Here is a 27,888-nt window from a genome sequence, read left to right as displayed (position 1 = left end):
ACCCTAATACTATCATAAGAAAAATGAACAAGCTATGAATGAATTAACTAACAATGCAGTTATTGATTAAAAGTAAAAACCAACACATTTAGTCTCCATACACTGATTTCAACTTCTTTTGTTCGAAGAATATAACTCTGTCAAAATTGTGAACTCATATGTTAAATCATTGTTTTTATGTGTACAAATACAATTCTGAGTATTGAATAAAATATAATACTTAATAAATTTACATTAAAAACAGAAAATTTGATCTCTACACAATGAACTGGATGATGGACGAAGGTTTAGAGAATATGATAGTTAGCGGTGCACCGTATGGTGGCCCAATGGCAGTAGTGAGAGACCGTAAACAATTTGTTCAAATAAAAACCACCACTAAACCTGTTATAACAATCTACAACTGCTCAGGAAATGTTATATCAAAGATATTGGTAAGTGTAAAATTATATTATTTCTGCCACCCCTTACTGGGTCCCTAATTATTGGTAGATCTTAATAATTCTAATGGAATTTGCAGGTAACAAATTCATTTAACTAATATTTGACTGAATTAATGACTGATCTAACTACCCATAATAACAGCTTGGGTTAGAGTTTTAGCAGATTAGTAGTAACAACCTACATAACAAACAAAAGCAATTTAAAAATTGAATATGGACTCTTGACAATATATTCTATTATTAACTACATATTACAGTGGAACAGTGGTGTCCTACTACATATCGGATGGTCTGATGGGGAACAGCTACTTTGTATTCAAGAAAGCGGTGATGTCCTTATTTATGACATGTTTGGAGCTTACCAGAAAACTTTCAATATGGGCCAAGAAGTCAGAGATACAAAAGTATGTAGTTTCATTGTGATCTTAGTATATTCTACAAGTAATGTATTCTTATTTATAACAAATAAACAAGTTATTGATATATTTATTACAGGTTTGTAAAGCTCAATTGTTTCCAAATCCTCATGGTATAGGACTAGCTGTTATCACTACAACTAATAGAATGTTCCTTGTGAGTAATGTTTCTGAACCAAAAGCTCGACCGGTTCCTGATATACCAAGTAAGTTGAGACTATAGATATAATACTGTTTCGATGCTCCATGGTCTTTTATTCTACACATTCTCACAAATCGCATAGAAGCATTCACATATTCTCCGGTCTGTTAAATTGTAATGCTCAATTTAGAGTTGTTTATGTAGTTACCGAACAAAAAAGTTGATTTCAGGAGCCAATGAACCGATATCATGCTGGTGCGCTGTAAACTCTAGTTTTATAGTGTGTCGAGATAAAGAGATTTATAAATGCCAACTAGGTGAATCCAGGGCCATTCTTTTGGTATGTATTAAAATAGGCATATTATTTTCTCTAAATAAAAACAATTACTCTGACAAAAGACTCGTTGAACAGTCTCCCACAAAGTAGATGTATGTCCTCAGTGTAGACAAAACATAGTCTGATTAAATTCCTTCTGATTTTAGGGAATAGAGTTTAAAATACAGAGAATGTTTTTCCCTTTATTGGTGGTAGGACGTCTTGTGAGTCCGCGCGGGTAGGTACCACCACCTCACCTATTTCGGCCGTGAAGCAGTAATACGTTTCGGTTTGAAGGGTGGGGCAGCCGTTGTAACTACTTGAAACCTTAGAACTTATATCTCAAGGTGGGTGACGCGTTTACGTTGTAGATGTCTATGGGCTCCAGTAAGCACTTAACACCAGGTGGGCTGTGAACTCGTGCAGCCATCTAAGCAATAAAAAATAAAAAGAATTCAACATAATTCTCGATCCGTATAATGTGTATAAGAGTAACCTATGAAGTTCTCGTAAAATAGATGAAGTGCATTGTTAACAATGACACACACAGACCTACATACGTTGTTTGATATAATTCCAGTACAATATTTTCGTGCTCAATGCTTACAATATTTTACAGCGTCCAGAAATCAAGAACCCCTACACACAGATCCTATCTATCGTGGCTTCACAGAATGGCAAGCACATTGCGTTCTTTACCGACTCTGGTTTCCTATGGATTGGATCTTCCGATTTGAGGAATAATTACTGCGAGTTAGATACGGATTATATTAAACAACCCAAAGAATTCATGTGGTAAGTTGATTTATAAGCACTATGTTGCAGTTTATCTGCAAATCCCAAGGTTTATCAAACTCCCTATCACACTTGGCCTGCACACAATCCACATACTAATTTGATTGTAATTTGCCAGTAATGGTCGAATAAAATGTTCTCATCTACACGCTAGTAGACGTCACTAAAATATATAATATATATTACACACAAGAAAGATAAGATAAGGGATGACATTCGTCAAGAACGGAAGACCGTATGTGGTTGATTACAAGCGATTGGCAGAAGCTATTGTCTACCACTAGACTGTCAGTGAGTGAGCACTTTTAGAGAGAAAATTGCGCCCATCGAGTTTCTCACTGGATCTTCTCAGTGGTTGTCGATTCAGATCCGATGGTAGATTCTGGTAAGCACTGCTTTTGCTTGTGCTGGTGTTAACAAATTCTCTCAGATTAAGCCCGTGAGCTCACCTACCCTTCCGCGCGAAACTGGAATAGCCCCTTATGAGTTTTATTTAGTCATTCATGTGGGGTCGCTCGTGCAATCGACTAGTGACAAAATAGCAGAAAGATGCTGGAGGAAGACAATTTATCTTTTGTTCCCTACCTGTTCGCTAATAACGTAAGGGGCTATTCCAGCTACGACAGACGGGTAAGTGAGCTCACGAACTCTACCTGAGAGAATTTGTTAACACTAGCCCTAGCAAGAGCAGTGCTTCACAGAATCTACCACCGGATCGGAATCGCGACCCACTGCGAAGATCCTGCGAAAAACTCATTGGGCATTTAATTACTACATCTCCCCATATTTTGCGACTCTTCCCATACGACTCGAAAACGCTTTGTCACATTTTTCTAGATCTTTGACATCCTCACTTTTATTAATACGCTTTTATCAGCTTCAGATGTATGTATGTTAGTATGCTACGGAATCTTTGAACATGATTTTGACCCCATTGAAATTTAGTATACTTATTTAGGACCGATGACAATTCAATATTTAAAAAAAAAATTGGAAAAATTTAAATTCAACTAAAAAATGAAAAATAAATAATCATCATCATCATCATGCTTTCCTATTACCCTCTGCTGGGGTGTAGGGCTCGAATCAATACAAAAATAAATAATAGTTTAAAAAAACTAACAAAATACGCTTTTATAGAAAATCCGACTAAAAATAGAAAATAAATTTTAGTAAATTTGAATTGAAAATAGTGTAAGAAAAAATGATTATATTGTAAAAAAAAGCGTAATTCAAATTTATTAAAATTTATTTTCTATTTTTTAGTTGGATTTTCTATAAAAGCGTATTTTATTAGTTTTTTTAAACTATTATTTATTTTTGATATATGAGTACAGTGGAACTCTACCTTGTCCAGCAGCACCCTTGTTCCGTTGTATAACTTTCTATAAATCTGAATTATAATACCTTGATTCGACTGAACATGCAAAAGGACCTTAATATTAACATTTCATTTAAGGTGCGGTTCCCAAGCTGTGGCCGCACACTGGGACGACACTTTGTGCATGTACGGTACTAAAGGCAATAGTGTTGCGTATCCATACGATGGACCCTTCCACTTAATTCAGGAGATGGACTGCATACGTATTGTATCAGAAATGACCCATGAACTCGTGCAAAAGGTGCCTTTTGTTGTTGAGAAAATATTCCGGATCAATAGCACGGCGCCCGGCTCGTACCTAGTTGAAGCTTCTAAGCAATTTCAGGTACATTAAAAGCTGTGTTTAATTGTAGATTAATTGCGATATAGATTAATTGAATATTACTGAAAGACATAAAATACATTATTGATAGCATTTAACGCAATTTTATCATAAAATTTCAACAGATTCAAACTTCATTGAAAATTAAAATATTTCACGATAACATTTTGTTTGACATTAGCTAAGTTGTTTTTAGTTACCCAAAACCAAGCAGTTTAAATATAAGTAATGGACCCCCGGTAGTCGAAATTCGACTATAATTAATTGAAATTATAACTTTGTACACTATAGTGATTCTATTGTCAGACTATTAAACTTCTATTATATAATCACAGATTTCGCTAAGACGTCTTTCTGGTGGTAGGACCTCTTGTGAGTTCGCGCGGATAGGTACCACCACCCTACCTATTTCTGCCGTGAAGCAGTAATGCGTTTCGGTTTGACGGGTAAGGCAGCCGTTGTAACTACTGAGATCTTAGAACTAATATGTCAAAGTGGACTGTGAGCTCGTCCACCCATCAAAGCAATAAACCACTTTGCCACTAGGAAACGAATACGATCGATCGTCTTCCAGAAACGCAGTCACCGAGCTGACGAGTACATCCGGCTGGTGAAGCCCGACCTGTCCGCCGCCGTCGCGGACTGCATCGAGGCAGCCGCCTTCGAGTTCAGTCCGGACGTGCAGAAAATGTTGATCCGGGCCGCGCAGTTCGGGAAATGCTTCCTGATGGACCCCGTCATCACGGAGCTCTACGTCAAGACGTGTCGCTGGTTGAGAGTTCTGAACGCCGTCAGAGATCCTAAAGTGGCTATACCTTTGACGTCTATGCAGTATCCTTTTCCATCTAATACTAGTGGTCCCGCACTAGTCGAAATTTGACTATAATAATTAAAGAATTGCAATTATATGTTTGAACATCATTAAGGTTCTATTGTCAAAGACTATTAAGCTCACTATAATCACAGATTTCGCCAAGACTACACTGACAAATAATAATATTAAAAATGCTTTGCTGCTTTGCGGCAAAAATAGGTGGTGGGGTGGCATCCATCCGCAGAGGCTTAAATAAATACTCCCTATAACCAGTAATTTCGTTACACCGTTTCGTTTCTAATGACGAGAGACTGTTGGAAAATTTTAGAAGATAATAGATCAGAAATTAATTTAACACTAGGTGTGCACCGCAGTTACAATCGCTCTAAAACTGTATTATATTTGTTGAAAAGTAGCATATATATATGCTAGAAAATCGGGCCTAAAACCACGATACATCAACAATTTCGCAATTATAAAACATATTTTAATATAAAACCGTCAGCGTTAAAGTGGCCTAACCCATGATTTTTCATATTCGCGCTTTGTATCTTTTAATTTATTTAAAACATAATAAATGTTGATGCAAAACCGGCCTATCCCTAGTTTCACAATACCTAATTATCTCCATACGAACTATGGTAAGCTTAGGCCCCTTTTGTGCTGAAGACCTCATGTTTGTTTGGTATTCCTTAACGCAAGGCTGTAGAATGCGTAATTTGGGCGAACGAATACTTCTTGACCGGCTCATATGGCGCCGACTGCACTGTTTGGCCGGACACATCGCTTCCTACCTGCAACTGAAGGATGGACGCACGAGAGTCCTGTCCCATTGGGCTTGTTACAAGGTGAACATATGTCTTCACCAACAATATTATTTACTGACGGTCCCAATTTTGTTTTTGGGAACTTGGATTCAGGCATCTGTCAAATGTCTGTGTCTTTTGATGGCTACCAGCGACAATTAGGTTAGAGTAACGACCGAACTTCAGTTCGAACACCGGAAAGCATTTTCTTTGGGTCGATATCTCAATTTTATAATGTAGTATCAAACCAGAAAGCCGCGGCGTTTCTAGAATATTCTTCTACGGTGTTTCTTAAACTTGATCTGTGTCCTAGTCATTGGGTTCTGACGTGACTGACGGTAGTGTTGACGTGTCCCTATGCTCATCTGCACTATTCTATCAACCCACAAACGTCCACTGCTGGACATAGACCTCTCCTAAGCCTCGCCACAAATATCGGTCCTGCGCTGACAGACAAGACAACTCTTCCTCCCACAAGATGATCGACGATGTATTGAGGTTTACAGGACCGATTGCACTATAAACCAGTAAATGGGAGATTCGATAGAAATTAATTTACAAAACGTTATAGGTAACTCAGCCTCACTTGGACAACGAGAGTGCCGCAAGGGAGATAGGCGAGAAGCTACGGAATGTCCCTGGTATATCGTACACAACGATAGCCATGAAAGCTGCCGAAAAAGGAAGGAAAGCTCTCGCTATAAAAGTTAGTACGTAACCTAAATATTCGTTATACCATAAAAGCGAACCTTAGTATTAAACTTTTTAGTCATAAAAATATAATTTTCTCTTACTCTTACTCTACGTCTAAAATACATACCTTCTTTTTTATTGCTTATGTGGTTGAACGAGGTCACGGCTCACCCGGTGCTAAGTGGTTTCGGAGCTCATAGACATCTACACCGCAAATGCCGTCACCCTAAATTGAGACGCGAGCTTTAAGTCTCAGTTTTACTGTGCAATACTTTCGATCAGTCGACTAGGGGTAACACAGAAAAGAACGCAATGGGGCACATTGCTTGATAAACTCAAAACGAAAAATACATGTTATACAATACCTATACTATGTTCACTAAACGAACATACAAATACATCAAATAAAAATATAAATACACTAGCTGTACCCGTCCGCTTCGCTGGGCATTTAAAATTAACATTATTATTTCTGACCCCCCAAAATTTTTCAACGCCCCCGCAACTGGTTTAGGGAGTCCAACACTCATATTGGCCTATCCATTAAGTACATGTATTTTCTAAATGGCTACCAAGTTTCAAGTCAATCGGAAGCATGGTTCAATAGTTATAACGGAACATCCGTAAAAACCACTGTAGATTTATATATTAGTATAAATACATAAATTTTGAATATACATACTTAATATAATGAATATCTACATAAATGTATTCTACAATACAATTAATATGATACAGATCCTGGAGTACGAGGCACATAGCAAATTACAAGTTCCATTACTATTGTCACTCGGCGAAGGTCCGACTGCGCTGCTGAAGGCGACCGCCAGCGGCGACACGGACTTGGTCTACGTTGTTCTGTTGCATCTCAAGGAAAAAATGGGAAAACATGACTTTGAGGTATGTCATTACCGTAGATTGGGGGGAATCGGGACCCTTTCCAAATCCAACACAAATTTTCAATGATTTTTCTTAGGGTAATATCAATAAAATTGAGATTAAAATTGGTTCCGTCCGTCTTATATTCATTACAAAATACACAAAAACTGAAAAAAACAGCTTGATCCGATTCACCTTCGCTTTGGGGTGAATCAGGCTACGTATGGGGACAAGAGTTTTTCGATAGGGCTGGCACTATTTAGCTGTTAGGTAGGTATCTAACTTTAGGTATTTAACTTTTTAATATCTTTAATGAGTTACTAAACTTTGATGACTAAATTAAAACTATTTAAAACTAATTTTTAGTTCAACAAAGTTAAATCTAACAACTCAACAAAAGTATTGTGACATCCCAGATTTGTGCCTATTCTAACTCTAGTCTCTATCCCCCCCAATCTACTGTACCTACCTCCTCCTTGCGTCAATAATCCTCAACGCTGAGGGTCGTAGCCTCCTCTAATAACTATCTCATGGATTATCCTGCGCCACTCCTGCCTATCTTCGGCTGTGTGGATTATTATTTAACGAATGCTTAAGGCGATTTTAACTTTTAATGAGTTTGCGAGATCTCGACGATTGAGGGCAGACTACGGAGAGGTATCAAAACTTTATATAAATATTTCTTCTGCGCGTATGTTGATCACTGAACTCCTCCTAAACGGCTGGACCGATTTGAATGATTTTTTTTTTTGTATGCGTTTGGGTGGTACCCTGGATGGTTTATATTCACAAATCAGCACGGCATATGGCGCTGCAGTCGGTGTCTAGGTTATTTATCTTTCCTAGAAATAATTTATATGGCAAAACAACGTTTGCCGGGCCAGCTAGTCTTTTGTGAAATTCGTGTATTTTAGGTTACACCGTTCAAACTCGAAGCGGGGCTTACACTTGCGTATAATAGCCGGCAAACTTCTTGAGCATTTGTTGCCGTAGTGGGGGTAAGTTTGCGCATGGTACACTCACGTGCAAAAACATTATTTACTCTGCGTCATAATGCAATTAAATTATTAAAATCAACATATGTATTTATTTATATATTTATGAGAACATCAACAAAAAATATAGGTTAATAATTGTAATAATTTAATCTTGGGGTAAAATAGATATTCCTTCTATTAAGTCAAAACTAGAGCTGTTGCCAGGTCTTGGTTCAGTTGAAGCGAAGCTGGTATTTGTAATTTTTTTTTCGTTATCATAATCTTCACCATCATCATCACTGTTTTTATCACCCGAGTTGCTATCATCGTGATGAGTCGACATAGGGATCATCGGTGTAGTTTACAACTCGGTCGGTTCGGTCTACTTTTTTGTCTATAATTAATTATTTTTTGAAGATATTCGATTCGTAGTAATCGAATGTAACTTTTTTCAATTACCAGCTTCCGATTATTTTCTGTTTTTTTTTTCCATCTGAAGCCTAGCTCTTTCATAATTCGTCGTAAACTTCATACAGAGCCATTAAAATGTATATCTTCTTTAAATTTTTCGAAGCCTTTCTACGGTACGGAGTTTCGCTGCTTGTTATGTAGTTATTATGATTACATCTTTTTATTACAGATTGAACGAAACTATCCATTCCGGTAACTTTCTTCTTCCCTGATCTTTTCTTACCCGGAGTCCGAAACACGGCGAGCAAGCCAGAGCCTTTAGCTTCGTTAATAATGCACCTAACAGTACTCACTGATGTTTTTGTTGCTTCCGAAGTCTGTTTTACTTTTTCGGTATCATTCTTCCCCTGTTTTATAATGAAGCAATATACGTCGTACACAATTTTTCTACCCTTTCTTTTGATTACTACACCAGTTTGTTGCGGCATAGTGTATTTTTTATAAAAAATCAACAAACACTCAACAAATAGCAATGGCAACAAAGTCAACAAGCAATTATAACAAATAACTTAACGATTAATAACGATAGATTTTTCACTGTACGCAAGCGTACTTTTGGGAGCGAGCGGAACGAGGGTGCGGTGCGGGGCGCAGGGTTCGACTGATCTACCAATAACGCGCTCGATACGATTTCCCCTGCCGTCGCGCCTCACCCTCACCACCAAAGTGATCTGAAATTCGGTTCTGCGCAGTCAAGGTCATTTGCTCAAGATGTTTGCCGGTTACTATACCGTACTGCATTAAATATCACTCTGCATTCGCTGAATAATTATTAATAATAAGTTTATACATTTGAAAGATTTTCCACTGAGCGAGTGATATTGCTCGGTAGATCGAAGATTCGAATGTTATTATACGAAACTCGTTTATATACAAGCTTATCTTTTAATGTGTTTAGGGAGGTTCAGGCAACTGTTAAATATCTTGTGTTCTATGATAACTACCCGCTAAATAAACGATAATAATTTCAACGTCACTTTTTTTTTTTAATAGCTCACGATCCGCAGTTTCCCTTTAGCGCACGCCCTGTACATCAAGTACTGCGCAAGTCACAACCGCGAGGCCCTGCGCCTGGTCTACGTTCAGGAGGACGACTTCCAGGGTCAGGCCGCCACTCACATATGTGACGCCATCGAGCAGACCAACCCGGGCAGCGCGGAGGCCTCGCTGATATCCGCCAGGGAATGTTACAAAAAGGGCAAAAACGAATTAGGTATTTATATAAATAGTTTGAGCTCTCTAATACAACTATTGAAATGCATTCGCTCGCTTATCAAAATTCGACCGTAATCACAGACACTACAAGAATTATAATTATATTATCTAATTTTATACAATGTTATGTTGTGAACATGTTATGTTCACACATGAACAATGTTATGTTGTCCGGCCTTGGAATGTATTGTATTTAATTTTTTTTTTTTAAATGGCCTCAATTACTATCAAACAGCAGTTCCTTCTAAATCATATAATATATATATGATTGGATCATATATTATATACTTCTGTCGGTCACTGTACTGGTTAACAACAATTTTCCAGGTGCATCTGTATGCGAGGACGCCCGGAAGCTGTGCAAGCAACAGTCCAGTCTCCAGGAGACGTACGGAACGAGCTTCGTGGGGCTGTCGCTTCACGATACCGTCAAAAAGCTTCTGGACCAAGGAGAAGTCAGATTGGCGGACAAACTGCGATCGGAATATAAAATGCCCGATCGAAGGTGGGTCTGAACATAGTAATAATAATATGCATTATATAATAATCACATAATAATACGCAACAAATGCTTTATCTGTTTTTTTTTAAGTTATACTTCTTTAGGCGCGTTATGAAAAATTGATGAGAGTGAAATTTTACGATGCGCGCGCACCGTCACACAAAATTAACAGAATGAAGTTGCCCACTAAATCGCTCATTACAATACGACCGACGTAACTTGGCGAGTCTGAATATAGCCGCAGGTGAACTTTCCGAACCGTACCGAGAATTACCGAATTCATACGGTGTCAAGAAAAGGGATGTCCAATATGCGTGTTTGAGGATGTTGTTTAATCGATTTTTTTTCAAATTGATTAAAATTTAAATAAAAAAAAAGAAATTAATTTAATAAAAATAAAGTACATTAACTTCTTACGCGCGTACATAAGTACACACACCTTTTTTTTTGTTACATATACCTAAATGACAGTGTCATTTTAATCAGAATTTAAAAATCTATTCTAGAAATAATATTCACAACGAATGCTCAATGTGACAATTCACCCATATCTTCCAAATCTAACACAAAATTTCAATGGGTTTTCCAAATGGAAATAATATAGGTAATACCAATAAAATTGAGATTAAAATGGTTCCGGAGGCTTAAATTTTTATATACGATGCGTTATTATACATAGTTCATTACAAAATATACACAAAAACTGAAAAAACCAGCTTGACACGATTCACCTTGGCCTTGGGGTGAATCAGGTTACGTGACAATAGAGGACAATAGGACAATAGAGTTTTTCGTTAGGGCTGGCACTATTTAGTTGTTAGGTAGCCACCTAACTTTAGGTAATTAACTTTTTAATATCTTTCATGAGTTACAAAACTGATGACTAAATTAAACTATTTAATATTCTTAAACACTAAAGTCATTTTTAAGTTCAACAAAGTTAAATCTAACAACTCAACAAAAGTATTGTGACATCCCAGATTTGCCCTTATTCTAACTCTAGTGCCTGTTACCCCCAGTCTACTGTAACCACTGAAAGGTACGCATTACAATTTTATTAGGTATTCAAAAATTTTTATTATTTTACCTAGCCATCTTAACTGCGTTTCAGATATTGGTGGCTTCGTATCCTAACACTAGCCGAGAAGTCCAATTGGGAGGAATTGGATAAGTTTTCGAAATCAAAGAAATCTCCAGTCGGGTACGAGCCGTTTGTCGACGCCTGTCTCAAGTACAACAAGGCGGACGAAGCACTCAAGTACTTGCCGAGATGCAGGGATGAGATCAAAATTAAATACTACGTCAAAGCTGGGTGAGTCTTTGATTGATACAGTAGTACAAACCTTTTACGTAATACAACATTTTAACAAAAAAAAAAAAAAAAAAAGAGGAAACAGACTTCGCCATACGTACTTAACAAATGTTCGCGATTGACTTCCACGGTTAAGGAATAACATCGTGTAATAAAAATCAAACCCGCAAAATTATAATTTGCGTAATTACTGGTGGTAGGACCTCTTGTGAGTCCGTACGGGTAGGTACCACCGCCCTGCCTATTTCTGCCGTGAAGCAGTAATATGGTTCGGTTTGAAGGGTGGAGCAGCCGTTGTAACTATACTGAACCTTAGAACTCAAATCTCAAGGTGGGTAGCTCATTTACGATGTAGATGTCTATGGGCTCCAGTAATCACTTAACAGCAGGTGGGCTGTGAGCTCGTCCACCCATTTAGCAATATAAAAAAAACTTCAACGACCTCAACAAATAAATTGAGAATATCTTCAATTTAGTGAAGGCACTTAAATATGCATTAATAAAGATATGTAACTCAAAAACTCCTTGTCAGATCTTGATAAAATTTCGATGAGATCCCATGAGAAGCAAATAAATCAAATAAAAAGAAAGAAAATAACCATCAAAATCGGGTCGCCTAGAAAAAAAATTTGAAGCAATTAGCGTACACATAAATAATAGTCGAAAGGAGAACCGCCTCCATTCTTGAAAGCAGCTAAAAAAATTTTGCGAACAACTAAATTGATGTATATCGTCGTTGGAAATTTAAAATCTCCTATGTGTATAAATGTAGTTTTCGAGAAAATCTAATAAAACTAGCTCCTGAAAAAAAAAATGCAAATATTTTTTTAGCACAGGATTTTCCTTTGATCTACAATAGAATGCAATCTAACACTTAGGATTTTTTAAGATTGAAGCGTGATAAAGTGAAATATTGAGATATGCACATGAGAGTTTTTGCTGAGTATAAGTAGGTATTCAAAATAATTTTCATAATACAGTCAAACCTGGATAAGCGAGAGTTCAAGGGAGCACAATCTCACTCTCGCTTATAGAGGTTTCTCACTAACCCGAGCGTCTCGCTGGGGCACCCTCTGAATTTCATTTCGTGATTTTCCGGATTCAAACGCATTCACTATTTTAAGTTTATCACTTAATGACAGTGCTTTAATTTTCCGTTTCGACATGATGCAGAACAGAACTTTCCTTCCCAATTGATTAACGATAAACTCCTACAAACAGGACGGTACACAGGCACACGTGTCCATTCGAAAATAATGCGATAAAATAACAACGTTATTTAGTTCAACGAAATAGAATAGGTTCAATATTGACGAGAAAACCATACAAAAACAATAGTAGGAAGTTCCACGAAAGTTAAGAATAAGTCATAAAATAGCAGATGTTAAATTTGTAATTTGTTTTGTCATTTGTTCCTTCTAAATAATATAAATAAATAAAGCTGGACTGTCGCTTATAAAGGTATAGATAAGTAGCAGTCTCACTTGCGGAGGTCCATGAGGGAAAAACGGCTCTATCTTACAAAGGTTTCTGTTTCTCGCTAATAGAAGTTTTGCGAGCTTAAAATGACGGGTCCTGGCTATTACTCTCACTTATAGAGTTTTCTCACTTATCCAGTTCTCACTTACCCAGGTTTGACTGTATATGAAAACATCATTTTGGCCCAAAATATCACATAGGAGATTTTAAAGTTGCAACGATGATATGTTATATATACAGCGCATCGTAAATAAAATTTACGGCGTTTTGTGTTGTATCGCCTGTAGCTGCAGTGACGTCATAACTTCATGGGGGCAGTCGCTAAGTAGAGTTCGACTTAATATGAGTGACGTCATTAACATTAGGTCTATGTTTGCTTTAATCGGTTAACAGTACGTGAACCGCTCAAAACGAAGATAAATAAAAATATGTAACACAATTTTCAGGTATTACGCGGAGGCCGCCGAAGTAGCATACGAACAGAAAGACGAAGCCGGCTTACATTTCGTTCAAAACAAATGCCCGATGCAAGACTTCGACAATCAAGCCAAAATATCAGGACTCCTAGAACAGTTGAAAATTAAGAAATGATCGTTTTCGTTTGCCGTCTCCGTCGACTGCACGCTGTGGCTGTGACCCGGAATAAGTTATATTCACAAAACTCAATATCACTTAATGTATATCATGAAAACGCACCCTAAAGCACCTCGCACCTTTAGCTGCGTGGTGCCGACTTAAACTTAGAATATATCTCTGTGGGTTGGGTGGCCGCGTTCTCAGAATGCAATACCATTTACTGGTGGTTAAGCATCCTGTAAGCCCACGCGGGTAGGTCCCACCGCCCTTTTTTTTAACGCTGGGAAATCCATTTACGGGTACCCGGTCGAGGGGGGTAACGGACCTGGTTATGTCGGACTCCGGCGCCTCAGGAGAGAATGAGGGGGAGAGGAGAAGGACCGAGGTTCTCCACGTCCCCCAATTTCTCACAGGAGACTGTGCCTTGAAAAAGGCGCGCGAAGCACTTGCCCCGCACAACCGACTACCGACTAAACCCCGTCGAGCTCCACCACACCGAATACACGAAACTTACGGTACCGCAGTGCGCGCAGAAAGTCCCGCCTTCGCCGGTACCCGTCCTGATAATAGGACGGAATCTCATCCACGGGATTTTTTTTATTGCTTAGATGGGTGGACGAGCTCACAGCCCACCTGGTGTTAAGTGGTTACTGAAGCCTATAGACAAGGTAAATGCGCCATTCACCTTGAGATATCAGTTCTAAGGACTCAAGTGTGTTACAACGTCTGCCCCACCCTTCAAACCGAAACGCATTACTGCTTCACGGCAGAAATAAACGTGAGCGGCGCACAGGAGCCATCTTGTACCGCTTCACCACTGGACTGACAGTCCCTACGAGGGCTGAGCGGCGAATTCCCGCCCGCGCTGTCCTCTCCGCTTTCTGCGCTGTGGAACCGAAGAGGGATCCCATTCTCTTTCGCGTTCCTCAGCCTCACGAAGCGACATGACCAAATCGCAGAACCCGGCTATGCCCTCCCACAAACTCCGGTCCTCTACCATACGGGCGACGACAGCCTACAAAGAGAGGAGGTACCACCACCCTACTTATTTCTGCCGGAAAGCCGTCACGCATGTAATGGTGGGACATCTTTTATACAATAGAGACTCCAACCTCATGTCTCAAGATGGGTGGCGGTAGTCAACTTATGTTGTCTATGGGCCGTGAACTCATTTAACCGTCATCATCAACCACCATAGAATGCAATGCGATGCAATCAGAACATAATTATGCTGTGATTATAGTTTCGTTTCAATCGTAAAATTTAAATAATAAATTTAATATTTAGTAATCACTAATTTTATATAAAGTTAAAATTTCTTACATTTTCTAACCACATACTTATTCCCTCTATTGATTGTTTTTATCGATAATTTCCTTGAGGAAGTTCTGTGAAACGAATCAAGCCACTGGCCGTCATTAGTTTGTCAATAATTCATAATGTAATATATTATGTTTTGTTTGATTAACCGACTATAAAAATGGAGGAATATTCGAGAAACATTTGTCATTTATTAACTTTACATGCAAAACTTACCACCGTGAAATGTAAATTATATAGCGCCATAATGTAATCCTATTATTCCTATAACTATGTAACGTATAATAATCATAAAACAATATTATTAAGGTTTATTATTTTATATGAATGTTATAAATAAAATGAAAGACTCCACATATGTCATCATTGCGTTTTACTGTGTGATGTAAACAAACATATTTCTTTTTTAAATACAATACAAATTATGATCGATATTCTGATCCACCAAATTCAGATAAGATTACAAACATGTCGGCTCTAATATTAGAAATAATAATAATTAGCAACAACAACAAATTTCTAAACATCGACAAGCCGTATCTTAGTTACATTATATTATTATAGATAATAAATATTGCATTGCAAAACAATGTTCAAGTGACATTTTAAGTGCAAGAGATATTATGTGTCGATGAATTTAATAAAATATATCATTCTAGTCAAAGTCATCACTTTGCGAAAATCAAGGAAACCACTGCAAAAATTAACGTAATTCTTTTAATGTCTTTTACACATGTGAAGTTCGCACCAAGGGAAATTGTTGTTCACAACCAATCTCAAAAACGTAATAAAAAAATTACGGAATATTTTAGGTCTTTTAAACGCTTCCCCAACATATCCCAATGGTGGCCACCCGTATAACAAAAGAGATACATTGCACATCCCCATAAATACTGCCGCATCGGTAAAATTGATAACCTTCAATTTTATCAACGCAAAAGTCGTTACAGTTTCTGCTTTTAAACTACAAAACTACAATTATTGAGATACTTAAAAGCGTATTTTCGAGCTTAACGAAGGCTTCTAACTTTTCTGTCTGATATGATGCATAGTTAGGATGTTAACTTTCCTTCTTTTTTCAATATTTGTATATACGCGCCTGAGTATGCTCTAAGCAAAAGAAAACGCACAAATGACGTCATCAACAGTAAGCGCGGGCGTGCGACAGAGAGAGCCATATGTTCGTGAATAGCTCATACTCCTTCGTATTTAACATATTGCTAGAAGTACAATACAGTACAGTAAGAATAGTTGAAATTATTAATTAAATGAAGATTTAATTAACAAATGTATCCATTATTTTAATAAGGAACCTTCAGAGTTGAGACTGATACCGGACTACAAGTACACAAATTGAGTATCGTTAATACAGAACATTTGATATGTATCTTTCAAGCAAAGAATTATTCGTTTATAATAAACATTAAAATATTGTGTATTAACACTGTCAATGAAAATATTGAATTAAAACTTTAAAAAAACCTTTGCATTCGACTAGCTATTTAAGCCTCAGTCAGCATGTAAGTAAGCACATGTCTGTCTTCGCCCTTATAAACGAAAACAATATTCTAAAACACAAAGACAACTATCAGTCTTCATAAAACATGACTAACATCGTTCACTGCGAACACAAGCCAAAAATATCATAAATATGAGCTGTTTCATAAGAAACGTAATTATTAGCTATAAGATATTAACTAAATTCAAGGGATGCGGATCGAGCTGGTTAGTCTAATGTTACCATCGATAAAATAAAAACGAATATCGTTCATTTTTCGCATTCGGAATAATCTCGTTAGATCGATAAGAACATCAACAACAAAAGTCAACTAAAACAAATTACCATACAATAAGATGAAAGTTATAACGAAAGAAAACTCAAAAATATTCGTTTTTTTTATCATAAGCCAAGACAACAATAATAAATGTAAATTACAGTTCAATCGATACAAAAAAGAGTTTTCAATTGGTTTTGGTAATGATCAGACCTCTGTTACGAACACAAACTTAATTATCTCATGATACATCATGCAATATTTCATAATAAATAAAGACTCAATCTGGATGGTTAACCGGAATTTAATTCTAACTGAGGACATTGCTGGAAATTTTACTAAACAACATCTTGTTGTCTAAAAAAAGCTCTTATTGCAATTTCATTGATTTGCAAAAGCGGTCCCACGCTCTCTAGACTATTTTTTTGCATTTGTTACTTTTCTACGTTCGGATTGAGCTCTCAACGACCGCATAAAAATTAGAGCACGAAATACACATATAATAGGGAAAATCACTCGATTTGTTTCTTTTTTATATTTTAAATATGTCTTAGAAAAAGTACTGCCCGTCTTGTAACTCAATCCCTGAGTTTATAAATGAAAAATAAATAAGCGTATATCATTTTTTAGAACTATCATTTTTCTTTGGTACTTTGATACATGCAAACATTCGTTTTCGACTTTTGACGCTTATGTCGCGTTAAGCACCTCCAGTGAAATGTGCTTGAACATGCCAAACCCATCAATTTATTATAAAATAGGAACTTTTACATTATTTCAAAACTTATGTAGTAAAAATTTATTTTTAAAGTTACATCAGCACATCTTTCCTGATACTATCACCGTACTAATTGCTGTGCGGTTTGACACGTTCAATGTTCTGCATTGCAACAATGTAGAAAATACTTATATTCGTTTTCAATAACACCCCGTTTACCATCATTAGCACCTCTATCTCACCCATCGCCTATAAAAAATTACACAAACATTGTATTGTTTTTTTTTTTTCGATTCAATCGTGTTCACATTTGCAACTGTTGCAATTATTACAAAACCGTTGTTATCGTGCAACCTACATCAATTGAAAAATAGTCAAATTTATATTTTTTATTACAATTTTAGGTAATCTTCCAATTTCCTCCCAGCTTCCTAAGCCTTGGTAGGCAGCGGCCTGGCTCTGCCCCTGGCATTGCTGAAGTCCATGGGCGACGGCAACCACTCAGCCTCAGGTAAACCGTACGCTAGTCTGCCTACAAGGGCAATAATAATAAAAAAAACCTCTCCACGCTACGGATATTCGAATAAGAAATTTAAAAAAATCACATTCTCTGTTAGTAATATCTTGAAATACTTTGATATCCTTGAAATAAGATATTGATTACATCGGATACATGACAATAGCGTGTGTAGTAATCAAATCAAAGAGAACACATTAATCGATTTTTTTTTAACATCAAAGTTTTTGTTACCCGTTAATCACACTTAGAACGCCGCCCGGATCCCATTAGATATGAGATCGAACTGTAAATCTTATTGATCCTCTCTCCCTTCAAATCAGTGTGTTTAGTGCGAGTTTTTTAACGTTCTCGATAGCGTAAAAGTTAACCCAATTTTGTATGCGGTTGGAACAGCGCCCCTAGCGGCAAACGTAGGCGAACGATCCCATCCCATACAAATATGACCTAACTTTTACGTTATCGAGAACGTTAAATAACTCGCACTAAGCACACAGAATGAAAAACTGCTTTGCAACAGAAATGCGCAAAGAATTTTATTCGCCAAACATGAAATAGACGACGCTTTTTTGTGCTTATTGTTGAAGTTGAAACCACTATTCATTAGATTTGTTTAATTAAAATAAATAATCCTTTTGAATACTTCGTAAATTTCGTCAGCGCTATTAAACACATATACTCGATATTCCAAGAGTACTGTGATCGAATTGTTAAACAGAAAGGGACAGATGGTCCCAACTTTACACTCCCTATTCCCAATTGTTATTTTCAATCAAAACAATCTTGGCTTCCTGAGAGATTTGTTTTTTAATCCTTCAATTATTAGTAACAAAAAAATACAAATCAAGTGCGGACAAAACATATAAAGTATGTAAAAGGACATGAGAATATTTTTTAGAACGTGCATTAATTTTTATCTAAATCTAAAACGTATTCAAACCACTGACATAAAATTAAATTTTATCATTATACGCTCGTGTAAGCATTACATATGAATGTTTACTTATATTCTAAAAACTTTGGTTACGCAATAAAAAAAATTAAGCACACGTCAAACGGTTCTTAAATTAAATTTAATTCCATTTTTATGAGAATCTTTATTTTTAAAACAAAACTCATTTTTCTTTTATTTTGTGTAATACTCGTACCTCTGCAATTTTAATCACTAAGTACATGGATATTTTCTTAAGGGATGGGCATTGTGTGTGTGACAACCTTTTTTCTGTATTGCCAATTGCGCAAAATGTAAATTTTGTATTAAATATTTTTAATTCATTGGTAAGAATTGTTTGTTTTTTCAAACACGAAAACTATAAAATGTTTACCAACAAAACAAAAAAAAAGCACTTCATATAATTTACCACAGTATAAAAGAAAAAGGCACTGAATAAAAATACACAAGTCACATAAAATGACATTCTTATATGTATACATTTAGTGTGTATTAAAATTAGATTATGCAGTTAAGCTTATTTTTTTGTATTTTTTATTTTATTTTATCACATTAACGTTCATTACTGTAGCATACCGATACTAAGTGCGGTTCACTATTTTTTTGACTTTTTTTAAATAATTTATTCCGAGGGTGTGTTTACAACGTTTATCTATAAATCTAAAGCGATTTTGATAGATAATTTTAAGTACATGCCACAAAGTATGGCACGAAGAGAAAAAAAATATTGTTACCAGAATCAAAAATATTTTAAAAAGAAATTTTAAAACTATAATTTCGAGGAACCTAGTACGTTATTGCTGTTAGTAAGTGTTTTATCATTTGTTTACTATTAGGAAGACTTTTGTTAAAAATAGAAGAAGATTAGAAAGATCTTTTATTAAAAAACACACTTTCGATACTGAAAAATTTCGTATTGAATTTTAAAAGGTGCGATTAGTGCGTTCATACGAAAAAAAAATTTGCGAACAAAACATTCCCGTCCCACTCTCTTATTGCGACAGGAAAATACTTTCATGTATATCCGAACGCACCCCAACTCTAAACTACAAATAGATCGATTTTATAAACCAATCGTTTACGCCAATTAAACATTTCTCCCACAGCCTTTTCCATAGACTAATTACAGATGAAAAAAAACATGCAAATAAATCAAATAAATATTAACAACAATCACAAATAATACTAAAATAAATACAACTAATCTAATGTCAACGTGAAAATAAATAAATTGCGGAGCATTACTACAGAACATTTTTGTGCTAGAAAATTTTATGAAAGCTAAATTTCATGTAAGCAATAATACATTTGACGACCTCTATAGTCTATGTACCTACGTTAGCTAAATAAATCTGAACAAAAACAAAACTATTAGGAACTGTGTATTCGAACCTGCGTTTTGAATTCGCTTCGATCGCAAAGGTTCTAAATTAATTGGCCGTCTCATTAGTGAAAGACTGTGCGTAAACCTGTTGGGCGCTCTGCACCGTCACTTTAGTATAAGCGTCGACATTTTTCTCAACGAGACTCGTAACGGGCGGGGAGTGAGACGACGGGAGACCGTGACGTAAATGACTTTGCTTCGATAGGACATTGATGCCGAGATTACTTTTAGTGATGGTAAACGATGAGAGATCTTTGTTTTTTAGTGTGTCATAGATGCGAACCAGCTTGTTGCTGTCAGCTCCGTCGGGGCCGTGGTGCGGACGAGAGCCCGACGCCGTCACCACGACGGCGGGCATTCTCTGCGCCGGCCGGACCAGCTCTGATGGGACCGCCAGCACTGTGCTATTGGCGATGTGTTGCGATATGGAGTGGCTCTTAAATCCTTGGGCGGTTTTGTAACTTTTGCCGCACTGGCATTTGTAAGCCTTTCTTACCCTGAAACATACGATCCTTCGTTGGATTTCATACTAATTTCGTACAGTACAAATAATCCAACAATATATAAAATGAATGACTGTATGTTTGCTCGTAATATAATCCATATGTGCGTATTTCATCCTATTATTGCTATGTTGACTTTTCGTAGTTCGTATTGGCAATTAAGGCCAAGTTTTTATTACAATTCCATCAACGTAAAACAGATTATAAATCTAAGTACTCTATTATCATCGACAAAAACAATGAACTACACTCGATAATCCAAAAAGATTTAGGTGCGTAATAAGTATTTAATACTAGCGTTTATCTTGTACCCATTTCTTCCAAAAGTATTCTTGCGGAGTCAAACGCTTCTTTGGTGCGGACGATCGCTTTTTACTGAACAGACCAGGCGCTGACAACATCGGGTATTGTCTAGACATTGCCAAATCGATTTAACTCTTTACTTTATACCGGACATGATAACAGACGCGAATTTCATTTCCTCAAACTATTCTCCTCATCCGAAACAATATCTAAATCTAATGATAACAATAAATGCGAGACTAAACCGTATATTTTTTTTATTGCACCTTGTGTTAAGTGGTTACCGGAGCCCATAGAAATCTACAACGTAAATGCCGCCACCCACCTTGAGATATGAGTTTTTAGGTCCCAGTTTTTACAATACAATAGCTGCCCCACCCTTCAAGCCGAAACGCATCACTGCTTCACGGCAGACATAGGCAGGGTGGTGGTACCCACCTGTGCGGGCTCACAAGACGTCCTGCTACTAGTAATTACTTAAATTATAATGTTGCGCAAACGTGTGTCTTCAACGGATTAGATTCTAACTCGCCCCAGACAGTTCTCCACTTCAGACACAAGTTTTGATCGTCTCTCTTGCACCACGCTCCGAGAGTCTGATGGCCGATATATTGCGCATCCCCCGCGCTGTCATCCGCATAGCAAACCATGCCATCAATAGACAGCATGTCATTGATATACAGGATGAAAAGCATGGGGGAGAGCACCGAACCTTGTGGAACGCCAGCGTTAATGGTCATGGTATCAGAGCAGTCACCGTCTTGAACGACCGTGATGCTGCGTTCATCCAAAAAGCTAGCGATCCACTTGCAGAGTCCCTCTGGTAAGATGGTAGCTTCGACAGAAGTGCCCTATGCCAGCCCCTATCGAAGGCCTTCGCGATATCAACGCGCACAGCAAGAACCTAGCCCTTGCTCGCCAAGGCTTCAGCCCACCTGTGAGTAAGGTATACAACAAGATCGCCAGCTGAGCGACCGTGACGGAAACCGTACTATCGGTCCCTGATCAGCTGGCAATCCTTAATATACTTCCGGAGTTTTGTATTTATTATTCGCTCCATCACCTTGGAAAGCAAGGAAGTTATCGCGATAGGCCTATAGCTCGATGGGTTCGACCGGTCACCCTTCTTGGGGATGGGAGATTAATAGAAAATGAAAATTATAAAAATGATTGTACACGAAAACATTGACAAGGGTGACAGCGCTACGGTTTTCTTACATATCTGTGTTACTTCATTCTACACGTGCATTTATTGATGCAGCTTCGGTAGGTACTTGGTTTCGGGCGAGAGCGAAATGTGATATGTGCGGCAACTGAATTATTATAATTTCGACTATAATGAGGTACCAAAGTACAATATTGCATATTCGAAAACTTATTAACTTTTTATAACTTACAAATTGGACCTAATTTCACATGGAATAGTGCTTAAAATATTTCCACATTACACCACCGGAAAAAAGAAGTTTGTATTTAGTTTCTACTCACTTGCCGTCCTTCTTGTGACCGTTCTTAGAGTGGTACTTGATGCCGTTGACGTTCTTGTATCGCTTCTTGCAGCCAGGTACTGGGCAAGCAAATGGCTTCTCTTGAGCGACAGGACCCAAAGCCCCGGACAAGGCGTTTGGATTCATTCTAGAACGAATAAATATAACGTTTCTTCAGTCCGAAAATATCCTGTTCAAAAAATACAACATGGTCTTGACTTATAAATTATTTTAGAATAAAATTTCAGTGACATTGAGTTTTTCTAAGTCCATTTTTATTAAGGCAAAATACAAAATCATACCTCATCCCGTAACGCAATATGAACTCAGAGCTGTACTCTTCTACCGTTGTCCATGAGTCATTACTGTCCTCTGAATGAGTACCTGCCTCGTCTTCATCCATTTCACTTCCTGCAAGCGTTTCTTAACATGAGAAATCTCATTTTTCGAGCTCATTACATTAATTTTCTTTTATAACCCAAACATTCTAATATATAAACACCATAGGTATATTACGATGATATATAGATATATTAATATGTGAAACAAAAACTTTATACCCCTTTTTACGAAAATTGCGCGGACGGAGAAGTATGAAATTTTCCCACACTTAAAGAGAATATAGAGAAGGAGATCAGAATCCAATTTTTTTCAAATAATCCATAAATATATACATACATAAATCAATAAAAAAAACATTAAACACACTACCGTGTATTTTACACACACGCATGTATACTCTTTTGTTTATTTATCTGTGGTCAAATTGCGAATAGATTAATATTGTTTGTTTTTAATATTACTTATCTATAGTGTAGCCTTGGCGAAATCTGTTTTCATAGCAGTAGTCTTTGAAAATAGAGCTATCATAATGTTAAAACTTATAATTTAGATCAATAATTATAGCCGAATTTCGACTACTGGACGGCCACTAGTATAATTAAAACCGTAACCCTTTAAATAAACATAAAGTAGGAAATAGTAAGAAGTCGTATAACTATATAATCATATGTACCTACTGCGTACCTATTTTTTTCTTACTATATAGTGTTGTCCACCTCGAGAAATAAGGTCGCGGTCTCAAATGCATCGGAATAACGGTTATCCTAATTTTTAAATAGCTCATGGTTGCTCATGTATGCGGAAAATATAGGTAGACCATTAAATTTAACGCGTATAGATGCAGGACACTTTTTTTTTCTACCTATGCTGATAGCCTTGAGAGGCTATTTCAGCTTCGCCTTGACGTGTAGGTGAGCTCACTGGGCTCAAACCGGGAGTGTTGCTAACACTGACCCTAGCAAGAGCAGTGCTTCGCAAAATCTACCACCGAATCGGAAATGCGACCCACTGAGAAAATCCGGCGAGAAACTCAGTGGGCTGCAGGACAGGCTCTAGCTTCTAGCAATTTATACGTTTTCTTTTTTATTATTTATACCCCTGGGTGTTTATAATGTCAATTATATTATCGTGCAAATCGTGCAAATAATAAATAGATCAGGCTTAGTATATCAGTCACCTGTGGGTGTACTGCTGCGCACTGATGGTGTTTTGGGTGCGGAGAGTAAACGCCGGCGGACCTCCGGAACAGGAGGTGCATTGTGATTTTCGCGTCTTGACGCTTCTGATATATATTTCAAAATGTAACTTAGTGGGATGCATGACGGCTGGGAAGCCTCTTTCTGCTCTACCACCTCCGGATCGTAATCTATTGAAAAAAGTAACTGCGCTTTAATCAACTGACAACTACAATTTAACTTAACTAACAATTTATAAAATAATAACTGAACTGAAAATTTTAGTTATTCCTTACAAAGTGAAAAACATTTAAAACGATAAACTTAAATGTAAATATTGTTATTGTGAACCTATTTAAAATTGACGCAAAAATTAATTTCAGTACTGACAACATGGAGGACTTGATAAGACGCAAAATGGGAGTATCAAAAATTACGGAATCAAATCAGGATTTAAAATTTTACATAACATTTATAATTACATAATTCTATTTACCTATATGAATATCCTCGATGTGTTCAATAAGTTGTGTTAATCTTGGAAATATAATTCCACAGTCATTAAATTTACAGATGTTAATCATGAAGACGGCCATGTCGCTGCGAATGCACAGTCAGTGTCAGAACCGTGCTAATTTTATACTATGCTATTATCGTCACCGTAAAAAAGGCTCGATTATTAAATAATTAATATATTACTAATAGTAAAAATATAAGTACTATTTTACTTTTGTAATCATTATGAATTAAACTAAAAAAAGGAAACGACATTTAAAAAGTACTGAAAGTATACACGACTCGCGCACCTCAATCAATAGTTGGCGGCGCCGAACGGAACTGCTTTCTGCGCCGACCAATAGCGTTGCGCGATTAGTACTCTGTTTCATTTCGCCACTCAGAAATTGAACATTCCAAAGGCCGGTCTCCTCCTTCTCGGTGTTCTTTGGTAAGTGCGGCTAAAATTGTGCTAAAGCTAATCGTGAAAAAGTGCCGAAATTACTAGCCATCGTTACAAAAAGAGTGTTAAATCCGACGTATACTGTCGTAAAGTGTGTGTTAGTGTGTATATTTATTTGTGAATTTCTAAATTGTCATAGAAGAATCCCGTCAAAGTTTCGATATCGGCAATTCGGCCATTTTCCGTAATTCTTCTTAAATCGAAGTAACAACATACAATACTGTAAATACCCTAAAGTAACGTCCCTTAAGCTACTGTTCTAAATCTTTACATAACAGTGTTGATATATTGACCTCAGTCCTCGTTACGTAGGCTAGTAAATTACGTAACTGCAATTCTTCGGTCAAACTGTCAAGTGTCTAATACAATATCTGCTCATTCGGGTCTGCACTCTGGGACTCTTCTCACCACTGTTAGCATTGAATTAATTCTAGCTTTACGGTTTATTTCAGTTGTCGCGCGCCGCACCTTATAAAAACAAAATGCTGTCTGCCGCCAGACTGATCGCCCCTGCAGCCAGGTCTGCCGTAAGTATAATCATTATATTGCTGATTGTTATTGAATCTTTTCACGAAATTTACACAGTGAGATTTGTTAACTTGACATACCCATCAGCTGATGTTAAATTGACCTTGTAGTTGATTTTAATAATATTAATAATCGCCTGTTTAATTTTTGGAAATGTACTCTCCATAAATTTAAACCGATAATATCCCGAAAGAACGCTTTTCATGATTGTAAGTTATATAACCACATAAACCGATATTTAGTGTTGAGTAATTAAAGATTTGTCTAATCTGAAAATTATAATCATGTAATAGGAGACATTAATTTTGACAAAATATTTGTATAATGTGATAAGTATAATTGGTGCATTGCAGTATTTTTTTTATGTAATCCATTATATATAGCAAGTGACAGAATTGGATCTTATTGAATTGACTGTGATCTATTAGTGCTTCAATTCAGTATTTCTTTGCTAATTGTTGTCTGTGATAGTGTTCTGTACAGTATAACATTTAAACACTCTTACAGATCTTCTGCAACTCTGCACTGGTGCGACCACTTGCAGCAGTACCCACCCATACACAGATGGTACCTGCTGTCCCTACACAGCTCTCTGCAGTGCGGTCCTTCCAGACCACATCGGTCACTAAGGACATTGACTCTGCTGCCAAATTCATTGGTGCTGGTGCAGCGACAGTGGGAGTAGCTGGTTCCGGTATGTTATTCTCATTTTTAAGCATGTGTATAATGCTTGTGGTTGTGGTGCTTTGAGTTATTCCCCTGCTATTTCTGCAATAATTCTATCTGTATTATAACATAAAATTCATTTGGAATTCTGATCTTAAAAGGTACCTAAAAAGATTTATGCCAACATAAAAGAATAGACCACTCCCATGATTACATAACGATTTGATGAATAGATGTATAGATAGAGACAACAGATTGCAGCCCTGCTTGCATGCATATAAGTGTTCAATCTTGTACCCTAAGAGGTTGGTATAGAGGTATAATGTTAAACTTATAACATTTTAGAAGTTTAAAATGAAACTCATTCAAACCAACATAGATTAATTTTATGTAATAAGTTTTCTCTTACATTGTCATTATTGATAACAATCTCATCAATAGATATTTATAAGAATATCTGATGAGAAATATAAAAGAGATACTATTTATTAACAGAATAACTTAAAAAAAATTATGAGTTTACTAATTTTCAAAATATTAAAAAAAAATCACAAAATAAATGTTATATAAGTTCAATTGATCATTGCATAAAAATACAAATCCTCATCACATTGGTAAACTAACAAAAAAAATGCGAATTCACTAACATACTTTATATCCTACAGGTATTGGTATTGGAGTGGTTTTTGGATGCTTAATCATTGGCTATGCACGCAATCCCTCACTCAAGCAACAAATATTCTCATATGCTATCCTGGGATTTGCACTATCTGAGGCTATGGGACTGTTTTGTCTTATGATTGCATTCCTGATGTTATTTGCCTTTTAGATGTTTTTATTGTTTATGTACAGTGTATATTTTATATTATGGAAGTGCTTTGTTGTATATGCTGCATGATTTTGTGTGCAATTTTAATATTAACCATGAAGATCACAGAGGTGAGATTGCTTTCTAATGCTTGTAGTTTAGACTAAAACTGAATATTTTAAAGGGAATCTCAAACCATTGAGTGCAAACCGTCAATAGATCGACTATTAATGTGTATAAAGTGCAGAACGTCTGAATACGGACTGTTGCACAGTTACTGCATCTATGCGGACTTGTCTTAGCTTGTATTGGGTTTTTAATATGTTAATAACATTTATAAATAACTGTTTAAAAAGATTTTGCTATGAATTTAGCATTGATTTTTGTATTTTGTAAATTTTTTTAAAATGTACATTTCAAAAATCCTTTAGCAATTGCGACAAAATATTTAAAAGCTCGCACTAAAAGGGTTAAACAACTGTGTTGTCGTTAACAAATTACTTACATCACCATTAAAATTTCAGGAGCTGGTATTGGAACAGTCTTCGGCTCCCTCATCATCGGCTATGCCAGGAACCCCTCCCTCAAGCAGCAGTTGTTCTCATACGCCATTCTGGGTTTCGCCTTGTCTGAGGCTATGGGTCTGTTCTGTCTTATGATGGCGTTCCTGCTGCTCTTCGCTTTCTAAGCTATTTACTTTTAAGAACACTACTACTGCCATCCTACATATGAGGTTTCAGTGTATACTATCTGGAGTGGACAGCCATGGAATCGAATGTTTGGAAACCTCACCCTCATAGTGATGCAAGGACTGATGTGTGTTACACCTACAGTGCGCGTCAACAGGAATGCAATTTATTTAATTATGTAGTATAAACAAAAATCTGCAATAAAATGTTGTACGTAAACATTA

The 27,888-nt window shown here is 36.7% G+C and overlaps 3 protein-coding genes across 13 annotated transcripts in view; 2 read left to right on the top strand and 1 right to left on the bottom strand.

Annotated features, from left to right (window-relative positions):
- LOC101738269 (vacuolar protein sorting-associated protein 16 homolog) overlaps positions 1-15,222 on the top strand; it is a 15,847-nt gene extending 625 nt beyond the window's left edge. For all 3 annotated transcript variants that reach the window (XM_012694227.4, XM_004930499.5, XM_021350860.3), the window contains exons 3-16: positions 245-434; positions 701-847; positions 939-1,065; positions 1,232-1,341; positions 1,937-2,112; positions 3,572-3,818; positions 4,390-4,646; positions 5,339-5,477; positions 6,007-6,141; positions 6,867-7,028; positions 9,449-9,668; positions 9,998-10,175; positions 11,284-11,484; positions 13,410-15,222. In XM_012694227.4, the coding sequence (XP_012549681.1) occupies positions 245-434; positions 701-847; positions 939-1,065; positions 1,232-1,341; positions 1,937-2,112; positions 3,572-3,818; positions 4,390-4,646; positions 5,339-5,477; positions 6,007-6,141; positions 6,867-7,028; positions 9,449-9,668; positions 9,998-10,175; positions 11,284-11,484; positions 13,410-13,554 (2,434 nt within the window). In that variant the 3' untranslated portion in view covers positions 13,555-15,222. The remainder of the gene's footprint in view (positions 1-244; positions 435-700; positions 848-938; positions 1,066-1,231; positions 1,342-1,936; positions 2,113-3,571; positions 3,819-4,389; positions 4,647-5,338; positions 5,478-6,006; positions 6,142-6,866; positions 7,029-9,448; positions 9,669-9,997; positions 10,176-11,283; positions 11,485-13,409) is intronic.
- On the bottom strand, positions 15,216-24,652 carry LOC101738138 (juxtaposed with another zinc finger protein 1). 2 transcript variants are annotated; one of them, XM_021350854.3, is made up of 6 exons: positions 24,512-24,652; positions 24,018-24,206; positions 22,801-22,909; positions 22,500-22,646; positions 21,020-21,119; positions 20,316-20,702 (listed from the first exon to the last, which is right to left on the bottom strand). In XM_021350854.3, the coding sequence occupies exons 1-6, from the start codon at positions 24,609-24,611 to the stop codon at positions 20,643-20,645; spliced, it is 705 nt and encodes a 234-aa protein (XP_021206529.1). In that variant the 5' UTR covers positions 24,612-24,652; the 3' UTR covers positions 20,316-20,642. The 2 variants fall into 2 exon arrangements, with proteins under 2 accessions (XP_004930555.1, XP_021206529.1); XM_004930498.5 differs by lacking the exon at positions 21,020-21,119 and having other exon boundaries at positions 15,216-20,702.
- Positions 24,610-27,888, top strand: LOC101738009 (ATP synthase lipid-binding protein, mitochondrial). Of its 8 annotated transcripts, none has more exons than XM_038011484.2 (4): positions 24,610-24,961; positions 25,426-25,500; positions 26,009-26,195; positions 27,500-27,888. In XM_038011484.2, exons 2-4 carry the CDS (start codon positions 25,456-25,458, stop codon positions 27,661-27,663), a joined length of 396 nt encoding a protein of 131 aa, XP_037867412.1. In that variant the 5' UTR covers positions 24,610-24,961; positions 25,426-25,455; the 3' UTR covers positions 27,664-27,888. The 8 variants fall into 8 exon arrangements, with proteins under 8 accessions (XP_037867412.1, XP_062524970.1, XP_037867414.1 ...); XM_062668986.1 differs by having other exon boundaries at positions 24,826-24,961; positions 26,833-27,888; XM_038011486.2 differs by having other exon boundaries at positions 24,914-25,064.

Source organism: Bombyx mori, chromosome 6, assembly GCF_030269925.1.
Source record: "Bombyx mori chromosome 6, ASM3026992v2".
NCBI classification, from domain to species: Eukaryota; Metazoa; Arthropoda; class Insecta; order Lepidoptera; family Bombycidae; genus Bombyx; species Bombyx mori.
This window is presented reverse-complemented; position numbering and strand designations above follow the sequence as displayed.

Bases quoted from the DNA above. Each gene is read 5' to 3' on its own strand.
- LOC101738138 (XM_004930498.5), bottom strand. From the start codon at position 24,611: ATGGCCGTCTTCATGATTAACATCTGTAAATTTAATGACTGTGGAATT. The intron at 22,910-24,017 runs GTGACTGATATA...AAACGCTTGCAG, and splicing joins GCGCAGCAGTACACCCACAG to GAAGTGAAATGGATGAAGAC. The intron at 22,647-22,800 runs GTATGATTTTGT...TATTCGTTCTAG, and splicing joins ATATTGCGTTACGGGATGAG to AATGAATCCAAACGCCTTGT.
- LOC101738009 (XM_038011484.2), top strand. From the start codon at position 25,456: ATGCTGTCTGCCGCCAGACTGATCGCCCCTGCAGCCAGGTCTGCC. The intron at 25,501-26,008 runs GTAAGTATAATC...ACACTCTTACAG, and splicing joins CCCCTGCAGCCAGGTCTGCC to ATCTTCTGCAACTCTGCACT. The intron at 26,196-27,499 runs GTATGTTATTCT...TTAAAATTTCAG, and splicing joins AGTGGGAGTAGCTGGTTCCG to GAGCTGGTATTGGAACAGTC.